This window comes from Phaseolus vulgaris, chromosome 10 (assembly GCF_000499845.2).
Source record: "Phaseolus vulgaris cultivar G19833 chromosome 10, P. vulgaris v2.0, whole genome shotgun sequence".
In the NCBI taxonomy this organism is placed as follows: domain Eukaryota; kingdom Viridiplantae; phylum Streptophyta; class Magnoliopsida; order Fabales; family Fabaceae; genus Phaseolus; species Phaseolus vulgaris.
This window is the reverse complement of record NC_023750.2, coordinates 26,910,771-26,922,496: the sequence shown is the minus strand read 5'-3', so window position 1 is coordinate 26,922,496 and position 11,726 is coordinate 26,910,771. Positions and strand designations below refer to the sequence as shown.

Genomic DNA, 11,726 nt, shown 5'->3' with positions numbered 1-11,726 from the left:
CTTTCCAGCCTCCACGCCGAAAATGCATTTCTCCGGGTTGAGCTTTAACTTGAACTTGGCGATCGTCGTGAACAATTCTTCCAAGTCTGCAACGTGCTTGCTCTTTTCCTGCGAGGTCACGACCATGTCATCGACGTAGGGTTGCACGTTCCTTCCCAGCATTGGTGCAAGTACTCGATCCATCAGCCTCTGGTACGTGGCCCCCGCGTTCTTCAGCCCAAACGGCATCACCTTATAGCAGTAGCACGACCTCTCCGTCATGAAGGCTGTTTTTTCTTCATCCATGGGATGCATCTTGATCTGATTATAGCCCGAGAAGGCATCCAGGAAACTCAGCAGCTTACACCCTGCAACACTATCAACCAGGGCATCAATGCTTGGTAAAGGATACGAATCCTTTGGGCAAGCTTTGTTCAGATCGGTGAAATCGACGCACATGCGCCATTTCCCGTTACTCTTCTTCACCAGTACGACATTTGCCAACCATTCAGGGTACTGGACTTCCCTGATGTGGCCTGCAGCGAGGAGTTTCTGTGTTTCGTCCCTGATCGCCTGCCTCCTCTCCTCGTTGAATTTTCTTCTCCTTTGTCGCACCGGTCTCACCATGTTGTCCATCGCCAGATGATGGCCCAAGAAGTCGGGATCAATCCCGGGCATGTCCGAAGCGGACCAAGCAAACGCGTCCAGATGCCGCTCAATCACCTCGGCGATCTGGTCCTGGAGATCGACCTCCAGAGATCTTCCCAGCTTGAAGACCTTTCCTCCGATCTCCTTTTCGAGCCACTGCTCGACGGGTTTAGGCCTGGATTCTCTGGCGATCACCGCCCTGGCGATTCCCTGTTCCCTTGCTTCCTCGGGGCGATTCCGCGCCTCTTCCTCCTCCAGGCCAGTATTCCTCTCCCCCAGCTCAGCATCCACCATTTCCACGTCTCTTCCGGCGGCCTCCTCTGTTACCGGCGGTCTGGGCTTCACACCGGGAGGTGGGGTGGTTGTTACATAACTCACTGATCTTTTGTTTTTCAGGCTATTCTCATAGCACCTTTTCACTTCTTTCTGATCAGACCTGATCGTGATCACCACCCCTTCCATGGACGGCAACTTCACCTTCATGTGCCGAGTCGACGGAATGGCGCCTATCCTGTTAAGAGTGGGCCTTTCCAACAGGATGTTATATGCTGAAGGGGCGTTCACGATGAGGTACTTGATTTTCTCCGTCCTCGACCCGGCCTCATCTGTAAACGTGGTTCTTAGCTCAATGTACCCCCTGACCTCCACCTGATCACCAGCGAACCCATATAAGCACCCTCCATAGGGCCTTAGCTGGTCAAGGGGCAATTCCAGCTGCGTGAAAGTCGGCCAGAACATCACGTCTGCCGATCTTCCTTGGTCCACCAGAACTCTATGGACCTTCCTCCCTGCTGTAACCAACGAAATAACTATGGGATCGTTGTCATGAGGCACAACGTCCCGAAGATCCTGCTTGGTGAACGTAATGTCCACTTCCGGCGAGTGATCTTCAAACATGTCCACTGTCATCACCGATCGCGCATACTTTTTCCTCTGCGATGCGGTGCATCCACCACCTGAGAAACCCCCTGCAATGGTGTGGATCTCCCCGTGGATAGGCATCTCGTGTTGCTGGGCTTCTCCACCTGCTGGCTGGGAACTCGACGCTCCCCCCGTCCTTCTATCCAGCAGATAGTCATTTAGGAACCCGCTCTTAACCAGATCGTCGAGCTGATACCCCAAAGACAAACACGAGTCCAAGGTGTGGCCAAAACATTGGTGGAACTCGCACCAGGCGTCCGGCTTTGACCCCAGCACCTTGTCGCCCACCTTCTCAGGCGCCTTCAACCTAGCAGATATGTTAGGGATAGCGATCAGGTCCGCTAGTCCCATGACAAATTTGTGCTTAGGCGGGCGATTGTATTCCCGGCGTGCTGGTTGTTGGCGTGCTGGTTGTTGGCGCGCTTGGCTTCTTCCCTTGTTTCTCCTGTCGTAAGGATGGCGAGTCCTCTGGTCTTTTCTGGCCGCCGCCGCCGTTTCCAGCACCCTTTGTGGCTGGATCCTGGTCTGGGCGCGTGGCCTGGCGGGAGCCACGCTGCCTCTCTTCTCGGCGACTTCACTCTCGTCGGCGATGTGGGCCACCGCAAGTCGCCTGACTTCAGCAAACGTCGCTGGATGAGCCCTGATCAAGGCCTCACAGAATGGCCCTGGCTGCACGCCCTTCTTGAAGGCATAGACCAACATTTCTTCATCCTTGGCCGGCGATCTGACCATCTGCGCTCCGAAGCGATTGAGGTAGTCTTTGAGGGACTCCCCATGGTACTGCCTTATATCAAATAGATCATAGGACACCCTGGGCGGTGCCTTATTCACAATGTACTGCTCGACAAAGATTTTCAAGAAATGTTGAAAATTGGTTATGTGGCCGTTAGGCAAGCTCACAAACCACTCCATCGCCGTTCCCTGGAGCGTACTCACGAACATCTTGCAGTAGACGGCGTCTGACCCTCCCGACAGCATCATCTGCGTGTGGAACGTGGTCAGATGAGCCTCTGGATCCTCCACGCCGGTAAAGACAGCTTTAACCGGAACCACGCTCGTGGGAATAGGCGTGTCGGTAATCGCCTGAACAAAAGGCATTGGGAAAACACGAGGTGGCGTCGACGGCGCCACCTCTTCAGCAGAAGAACGTCGTTGCTGCTCCTGAAGAGCTCGATGCAGCTCCTCAGTCACCTTGCTGAGCTCCTCGTTCCTGGCGCGAGAGGCGACCAGGTCCTCATGTATCCTCGCCTGCTCTACGCGCGAGGCTTCCACAGTTGCCTGCAACGAGCGCATCATCTCTGCCATCTGCGCCATGGTCATGGCGGTGTCGCCTTCAGCAGCGACAGGCGCCACGGGACTGGAACGATTGCTTCTCATTTTTCTCATTAACTTCAGCGAATCACAGGAATGCAGCAAACAACACTTCAGCCTCGATCGAATCAGCGATCAATCGGAGAAACAGTGCAAGAAAACTCAAGAACACCGTAAGCCTTCAAAGAAAACCACGACTTCGCCAGAAACCACCGCTTCCCCGCGAACAACCAAACAAACGAAAGAACTCGAACTTCCACCAAACAGACTACGCGTAATCAGCAAAAAAAACCTTACTCCACCGATCGAAAAGCCAAACGAACGGTTCAAAACGCAAATTCACCGAACGAAACTCAAAGAGACCGTGAACGACGGTTGCACCAGCACGCAACCGCGCGGAAAACTTCGGAAACTTCCAAGAACTCACGCTGTGGATGGGAGCAAGTTTTACACGGCCCCACGGTGGGCGCCTGATGATCCTGCCTGTTGACCGGAACGCTGGAAACTGCCTCGTCAAAGGATCGGCGTGCGCACCGCTTCTCACCTCCGTTCCTCTTCGAGATCTATCTCAAGAACCTGCAAAGAAACAGCACGGCGCCGCTGCGGCCGATCGCACTCCAACGCTCAAGTCAGTGACGGTATCACCAAAAACTAAGAGAACTAGAACCGTGCAAATCCTCTCTCACAGTCAGCTCTAACCCGCTAGCGTAAAGTGTATGAACTGAACGTGCGTACCTCAGAAAGTTCGTTGAGAACTCTTATATACCTGGTGGCTTTTTCTCTCTCCTGGCAGTTACAGACTCGAACACGTGGCTCGCATCCAACCGTACACGTGCCATCATCTGGAGGCTCCCTGACTTGGCGCTGCTTCTACTCTCATTTTGGCTAAGTTACTTATGCATGGTACTGCCCAGTGCATAGCTAACTTAGGAGTGCGATCTCTACTGGAACTGGCGAGTTAGGGGCCTTCATACACCTTCCCTGTGGTCTCGCCGGCCGCCTTCATAATCTGCTTCTCTTTTATCTTCGGCGATGTGCTTTCTCTGGCGATCTCCAATAACTAGGTCGCCTGAATCTACATCGGGCGACTTCATCTTCAACCTGGCGATCGCCTATTCTGGTAAGCTGGAAGTCGGAACACGCCAGCTTAACAACTGGCGACTGCACGTGCCCCCCGACTTCCTTCCCTTCTGCCAACCTGGCGCCTTGTCAACACGCCTACATTGTAGCAGGATGCCACGTCATCACACCCGACCACCAGGGCGGTACAATCATCAATTTAGATGATGCTTAAATGGTAAGCGTACTGAAGCGAAATTTTGTTCTATTCATTCCAATTGTTTACAAGAAAAGAAATTAGCTCATAACAAATAACGTTTTATATTTAATAGACAAAACCTACTTCCATTGTATATCCAGCCTTTGATGCACGCCTCATATGAAAATATGTAGCACACTTGCAACAAGTTATACATGAACCACGACTTTGTTTACAAATCACACAAGTCTATAGTTACAAGGACAATAACCATACACGAATTCATTATTACAGTCCAGCAAAAAAACAAAAGAGGAGGAAAAAGTGATTATTACATAACAAAAACCACACAACCATATTTGTGAACAACTAGAGAACTAAAATAAAAATTGATGATGGAAGATTATATGGTGCATTTTTTATTATTGGTGTAGAATTTACTTTTTAACAAAAAAAGTCATTGGAAGAATGAAATTTTTCTTTGCAGACAAATCATCCAAAAACACTTTGAGAATAAGCATATAAATAAATCATTAGATTACACCAGATAATGTATTTGGGTTCATTTTGGTTTCCTAGTCAAATAAAATTTAGAATCAATCAATAATTATTAGAGACAATGCTTACCTGAAACCAAGGATATAAAAGCAAGATCACCATTTATCCATCTTACCTTCACGACCTCATGGTTTTGGAAAACAACTTGAGGTCGAAACCAAACACATGTTACATGAACTCACACAACTCACACGACATCAGTTGGCTTTAAATTACCACCTAAAAAGCAAGTGTTTTTGATATAGTAAAAGCATATTAGCACTTTACCACGACATTGACCATTAAAGATAAAAACTATGAAAGACAAAACAAGTTGATGCAAATTGCAAATTCATAACACAAGTACTCCTAGATAACTACTATAACATTTGTATCGGGATTAAAGTTATAAGAAGATTTATTAACAATGTCAAAATGGAGAAGAATGACAAAATATTAGATATTGTGATTAATTATCCACCAAAGTAAAACATTTTTTTAATATAATTAAGTTAGTTCAATATATATAAATGCAAATGGCCTTAAAGATGTTGAATTCACCGTGTACTGCTTTCATAAATAATTTAACATCGCATGAAATAGAAACAAAAGCAAATAGAATTCCTGATTTTTTACATCTGCACAATGAACAAGTGAACCTGTGTAAATCCCTTCCTTCAAAGCCTCATAAATTTGAATTAGAACATTAGACAACAAAAAATTCCAAAATTCCAAAACTTAAAGACAAAAGAATACGAAAAAAAAGAGAAAACATGTTACAAATAATAATTTTGTAACTTCCCAATCTTCAACCCATCTACAAGAACCGATATACCAACTTAAAGCTTACCTTCCTAAATAGTTCCTTCATACCTCCGCCAGCTGAACTGGGATAGTATATCATTATAATATGATTATCACCTTCACAAAATAAAATAAGGGTTCTACCACATCCATATAGATATATGTCTAGTTAGTTATTAGTTATATATCTAGTAAACAAGAAAATAAATATAGGTCTTCATGAGAACTTAAATCTTCATTACTTTTAATTTTAATTTTAATTTTTTTTTTGTAATTATGCAACCAATACATCATTCTCTGTATAAAATAATCTATGAGAGCTTAGCTTCATTTAAATAAATTTTTCATAGTTCCAAAGTATTTCAATAAGATATTTTCACGACTCTGAAATGAATATCCAAAGTTTATACATTATAGATACTTATCTGTGGTGGTGGGAACCATCCTCAAATTGAAGCAATCACTATGATCCTCCCTTTAATAATTTTCATATGTGGGATGGCATATAATGTCCCATGAAATGCTCCCCGAAAAGTTTACATCCTGCCAATTATTTTTTTTTTTCAGCAATGAATTAATGAATAAAAAGAGACACTTTAGGGGTATCTCAACCCTTATACAATTCTCAGTTACACAGATATAAACCATAGAAATAAAAGTACAGGGAAGCTTTCATTTGCTCAAACATAAACATAATAATTGTTCTTAAACCAAAAAAAAAAACTGTAAGACTAGTTCTTCCACCCGTGAATCATTCCTTTGCTTCAACTTAAAGGAAGATTTCCTATTCTTGAAAAGTCAGCTGCAAAATTTTTCCAAATCCAGTTCGTTATAGATGAAGCACCTCCCTATGACAGCACTGTAGCCTTGAACCACCCTTAACCATTAAATCCTAACTATTATAGAAACATGCATCACGAATCTACTAAGCATTATTGAAACAACACCCATCCGTTAACCACTTCCTAGGCACCATTCCACAGTATCTTTGGATCCATAAAGATATTCCATCAAACCAAAAAACGTGGATCCACAATACAAATACTCATCAATACAGATTCTCTTCTTTCAAATCCTGCACCAGTGGCCATATGCCCCCTGTACGCCTTGAACGTCTTCTACGTGCTCCCCACCACTATCCTCTAGAAATATTATCTCCTTCATCAAACATCAACATCTTCGGATCACCATCTTTTCACACATCCATCCTCTATTACAACATTCATATTCTGCTCCCCTTGGGCTAAACCTGCATCATCAACACAACCTTTCCCACCTCTCAAACTGGCTTAAACAAGCAAAACAAAACCAGGACCTTGCTCTTGAAAGAATTATAACATATTATAACATATTTATTACCTCACCCAAACCAGACATTCAGGATATAATTAGGGTTAAAGATAGCTTCTGTAAAATACATGCATATGAAAAACTAGCAACACTTTTAAACCCTTACCTAGTTACCATGTTAACACAGGTTAATGGTGATAAGATCCAATCAGAGAAAGAAAATATAACTTTCTTTTCTTTGTGTTTCAACCACGCCCAAGATTGTACTTGCGCCATAGTGAAAATCTCCTCTGCGTCTACCTTTGCTTGTTTAAAAATAACCCTGTTTCTATGCTTCCAAATGCTCCATACTGGAGACCCAAAGACTTTTCCATAACTTATTGCCCTCTTTGTTAGAGCACATACAAGAGAATTGTTCAAAATGAAAAATCAATTCTTTGTGATTCGCAGAACTAATTCCCAACCAGCTAAAGCACATGTTCCAAACCTTACTTGATTCCTTACATGAAAGGAGGATGTGTGCAGTAGACTCCTCTTCGGTTCCACATAATGCACATAAAGTAGCTCCTAATATCACACCCCTTTTGTGCAAATTCTGTTTTGTTGCTAACCTATTCGAGAAAGCCCTCCACACAAAAAACATAGCCGATGGCATAACCTTTAAATTCCAAAGAGAACCAAACACAGAAATCCCCCCACACCCGTGATTAGCAAGCTTATTATAAGCGGATTTTACCGAAAAGGTGTAAGATGGAGGATCATTCCATAACCTTGAGTCCTCTTTATCTGGTTGTAATAACACCTGTGATATTATTGACATGAACTCCTCTACCATAGTTTTTTCCCATTCAAACCAATCTCTTCTCCAACTAAATTTCCACTCCCACCCAACTGCGTTCCAAATGCCATAATTATCTATAGTCTTGTCTTTAAGCTCAGAGTTATTGTATATTCTTTCATATCTTACTCTGAGTTTACCATTAGTTAGCCATTCATCTTCCTAGAAATTGATCTTCGCACCTGATCCAACTTTCCAGACCATATTCTGATTGAACCAATTAATTCCTTGGTCTGAAATACTGGCTTTGAATAAATCTACCCACCATCTAGACGTAAATCTATTTTGTTTCGGAACATATGAATTTGACAACCACCTCAAACCATACCTAGATTCTAAGACCTCCTTCCAAAGACCATATTTTGTAGACCCCAGTCTCCATAACCATTTGGCCAGAAGTGCCTTATTGAAGTGCTCAATACGCCTAATACCAAGACCTCCTACCTCTTTCTCTTTACAAATATTATCCCAACTAATCCAAGCAATTTTCCTCCCTTCCGTACCCCATCCCCACAAAAACTTCCTCTGTATATTTGTAATCTCTTTGCACACTCCAATTGGTGCTTTAAAAAAGGATAGGTAGAATAGTGGTATAGCATTGATAACTGATTTTATAAGGCACACTCTTCCCGCAAAAGACAGACTCCTCCCCTTCCATACCGAAAGTTTCTTCCTTATCTTTGATACCACAGGCTCCCAAAAAGAACACCTAGATGGGTTACCTCCTATAGTTAAACCTAAGTATGAGAAAGGTATCTCCATTATGCTGCAATGGAGTATTTCTGAATATAATTTCACCTCGTAACTATCTACTCCTATTGCGCCTAACTTACTCTTAAAGAAGTTTACCCTGAGGCCCGAGCTTAATTCAAAACATCTTAAAATAGCCTTAATACACCTAATATTTTGCAAGTTAGGTTCACATAAGAAGAGGGTATCGTCTGCAAATTGGAGTAGATCCACCTCCACGTTTTTATCCCCTATTTTAATTCCTGATAACAAGTTTTTTCTTATCGCTTGTTTTACATGCCCAGATAAACCTTGTGCTACTATCAGAAACAAAAACGGTGCCATCGGATCCCCCTGTCTAAGACCTCTAGTTGGTTTAAATTCTTTTGTCGGACTACCATTTACCAAAACCGAGACTGTAGCCGATTCAAGGCAAGCTCTAATTCACTGCACCCATTTTTCACAAAACCGAAGTCTTCCCATCATATAAAATAAGAACTCCCAACTTACCGAATCATATGCCTTCTCAAAATCAAGTTTCACAATCACTCCCCTTTTCTTTCTTCTTTTCAAGTCATCAACAACCTCATTGACAACAAGAACACTATCTAACAAACCTCTATTGGACAAAAAAGCTGACTGTGAACCGTCAATTACCTTCTCTATTACTTTTTTAATCCTATTAGACAACACCTTTGTCAAAATCTTATACTGACAACCGACAAGTGAAATAGGTCTATATTCTTCAAGGGATTGAGGGTTCTCAGACTTGGGGATCAACGTTAAGAATGAGGCATTACAACCTTTTGAAATTATCCCCTCGTTGTGAAAGAATTTTACTGCTCCCAATACATCATTTTCTAGTAGACACCAGTACTTTTTAATAAAACTAAAAGTTACTCCGTTAGGTCCAGGGCTTTTATGACTATCACAATTCCAAATGGCTTCCTCTATTTCCTTTTCTTCGAACGGTTCTATCAATAGTCTATTATCAGATTCAGAAATCTCCTTAAATTCCACATTGTCCAACCTAACTCCAATATCTTCGATGGCCGACATCTTATTCTTATAAAACTCTTTGACCACCTCCTTTACCTTATTTGGTTCTTCCACCCAAATGCCAGAAAGATTACAGTGTGCTCCTTTTATCTCATTTCTCATCCTCCTCCATTTGATGGAAGCATGGAAGAATTTTGAGTTGGAATCCCCCTTTTAATCCATAGTGCTCTTGACTTTTGTTGTAATATGGATTCGTTCCTCTCATTTATGTCCTGTAGTTGGCTCAAAAGTTCTCTTCTTTCTCTGATCTCATTTTCTTCCAAGCCTACTACATCATCTCTCATATCTAACTCTTGTATGTTCCTCAAGATTTCAAGTTTGATTTTGTCAACGTGCCCAAATACATCTTTACTCCAACCTTTCAGATCACTCTTTAACATCTTCAGTTTCTCTTTTAACACTAAGATTTCATTGCCCTGGACCATATAATTTTCCCATTTACTTTTAATAAAACTTTCAAACTCCTTATCTTCCTGCCATATGTCAAGAAACCTAAAAGGTTTTGGACCCCAATCCACCACATTTGATTTTAGTATTTGATCCTGCCTGTTGACCAGAACGTTGGAACTTGCCTCGTCAAACTTGGATCGACGTGTGCACCGCTTCAAACCTCCGTCCTTCGTCACGATCCACCTCAAGAATCCTGCAAAAGAACAGAGCGGCGCCGCTGCGGCCGATCGCACTCCAACGCCCAAGTCAGTGACTGAACCACCAAATACTTCAAGAGCAAAACTCTAGAAACTCTCAAGGAACCGTGCAATGTTCTCTCTTACAGTATGCTCAAGAACTCGCAAGCGTAAAGAATACAATCTAAACGTGCGTACCTCAAAAGTTCGTTGGGGAACCCTTAAATACCTGGCCACTTTCTCTCTCCTGGCAGTTACAGACCTGGACACGTGGCTCGCATCCTGCTGTACACGTGCCATCATCTGGAGCCTCCTTGACTTGGGCGCTGCTTCTAACTCTTCTTTGGCTAAGTTATTTATGCATGATACTGCTCAGTGCATAGCTAATTTGGAGCGCGATCTCTACTGGAATTGGCGAGTTAGGGTGCCTTCGTACACCTTCCCTGTGGTCTCGCCGGCCGCCTTCATAATATGCACCACCTTCATCTTCGGCGATGTGCTTGCTCCGGCGATCTCTGATCACCTGGTCGCCTAAGTTTACATTTGGCGACTTCATCTTTAACCCGGTGACCGCCGGTTCTGGTATGCTGGAGATCGGAGCACGCCCACTTAATAACTGGCGATTTCACGAACCCCCCGACTTCCTTCCCTTCTGCCAACCTGGCGTCTCGTCAACACGCCTATACTGTAGCTTGGTGCCACGTCATTACCTCCGACTACCAGGGCGGTACACAAGCCCCCCAGTCTTAAGCGAAGACTTGTCCAGCGAAAAGACTAAAGGAGTCACGTCAATACCGATCTACGTGGCACTGGCGCAGAATTCCTAGCGGTTTGTACTTTCTACTTCTCTGACGCTCCACCAAACACTCCTCCCATCGTTCGACACGTGGCTTCATCAACGGTTACCTTCAGTTAACGTTTGCGCTTCCCAAACCCATTTCGAAAAACCCTTAAACTCATTTCGCTTCACTGTTCCATCACTTTCTCCGTTTTCTCAAACGCTCCAACTCTCTTCTGCAAAAAAGCTCTCAGCGTTCTTCAACATCCTTCATCGCCTTCCCGATCATAAAAAGGTACTTCCTTTCCTTCTTCTGCTGGTTTTTCCTGCATTTTAACCGATTCGCATCATCCTTTAACTGTCTGGTGCATACGTTGTGGGTTGTTTTTTCCATTTCTCCTTCTTCGTAACTTAGGGCTCCGTCAACGTCACAACGAACCTACGTTCGTTCGTTTTTCACCCTTCTTTCATGATCGAGTCAGCCTCTGCGAACCCTGATCATTTTTCCTTTTCTTCTTCCTTTGCAGCTTCAACAATGACTCGCTCAAAGATCACCCCAAATCCTCCTCCTTCGTCGCGAAACCCTTCTTCTCAAGCACACAACCCACCGCGAGCACGCGGTGCTTCGTCTTCCCAGGCTGAGAGGCTTGCACCTTCCCGCCCCAACCCGGCCCAGGCTACTCCGCCTGTCACCGGAGGAGCCTCCGTCCCCCCACCAGACTTCAAAAAACTATATCCCTGGGCCAACTCGACCTTGTTGAGGGAAACATCTTCTGTAAACACTGTTGGGGCAGTTTTACGAAGGGGGATGAGCCTCACCAATCATTCCATAAGGAGCACGATGAAAAGATGACGGTGCTACCTTGCCCCCCCGACCTGCCAGTTTGCGCCGATGACAAGGCGAACAGCGGTGGACCCTTCTGCTTCGTTTACACAACCTTGTTCAAG

General features: G+C 44.1%; 1 protein-coding gene across 1 annotated transcript; it reads right to left on the bottom strand.

Annotated features, from left to right (window-relative positions):
- Window positions 1-7,076: 7,076 nt before the first annotated feature.
- Window positions 7,077-9,374, bottom strand: LOC137817816 (uncharacterized). The gene is made up of 3 exons (XM_068621041.1): window positions 8,826-9,374; window positions 7,915-8,111; window positions 7,077-7,716 (listed from the first exon to the last, which is right to left on the bottom strand). The coding sequence occupies exons 1-3, from the start codon at window positions 9,372-9,374 to the stop codon at window positions 7,077-7,079; spliced, it is 1,386 nt and encodes a 461-aa protein (XP_068477142.1).
- Window positions 9,375-11,726: the final 2,352 nt, after the last annotated feature.

What these genes read in the sequence shown, in the direction of transcription:
- LOC137817816 (XM_068621041.1), bottom strand. Translation starts at nt 9,374, where the DNA reads ATGTCGGCCATCGAAGATATTGGAGTTAGGTTGGACAATGTGGAATTT. An exon ending in TTGAGAAGGCATATGATTCG is followed by an intron (nt 8,112 to 8,825) that starts GTAAGTTGGGAG and finishes ACAAATATACAG; the next exon opens with AGGAAGTTTTTGTGGGGATG. An exon ending in AAGGAGGTCTTAGAATCTAG is followed by an intron (nt 7,717 to 7,914) that starts GTATGGTTTGAG and finishes TGGTAAACTCAG; the next exon opens with AGTAAGATATGAAAGAATAT.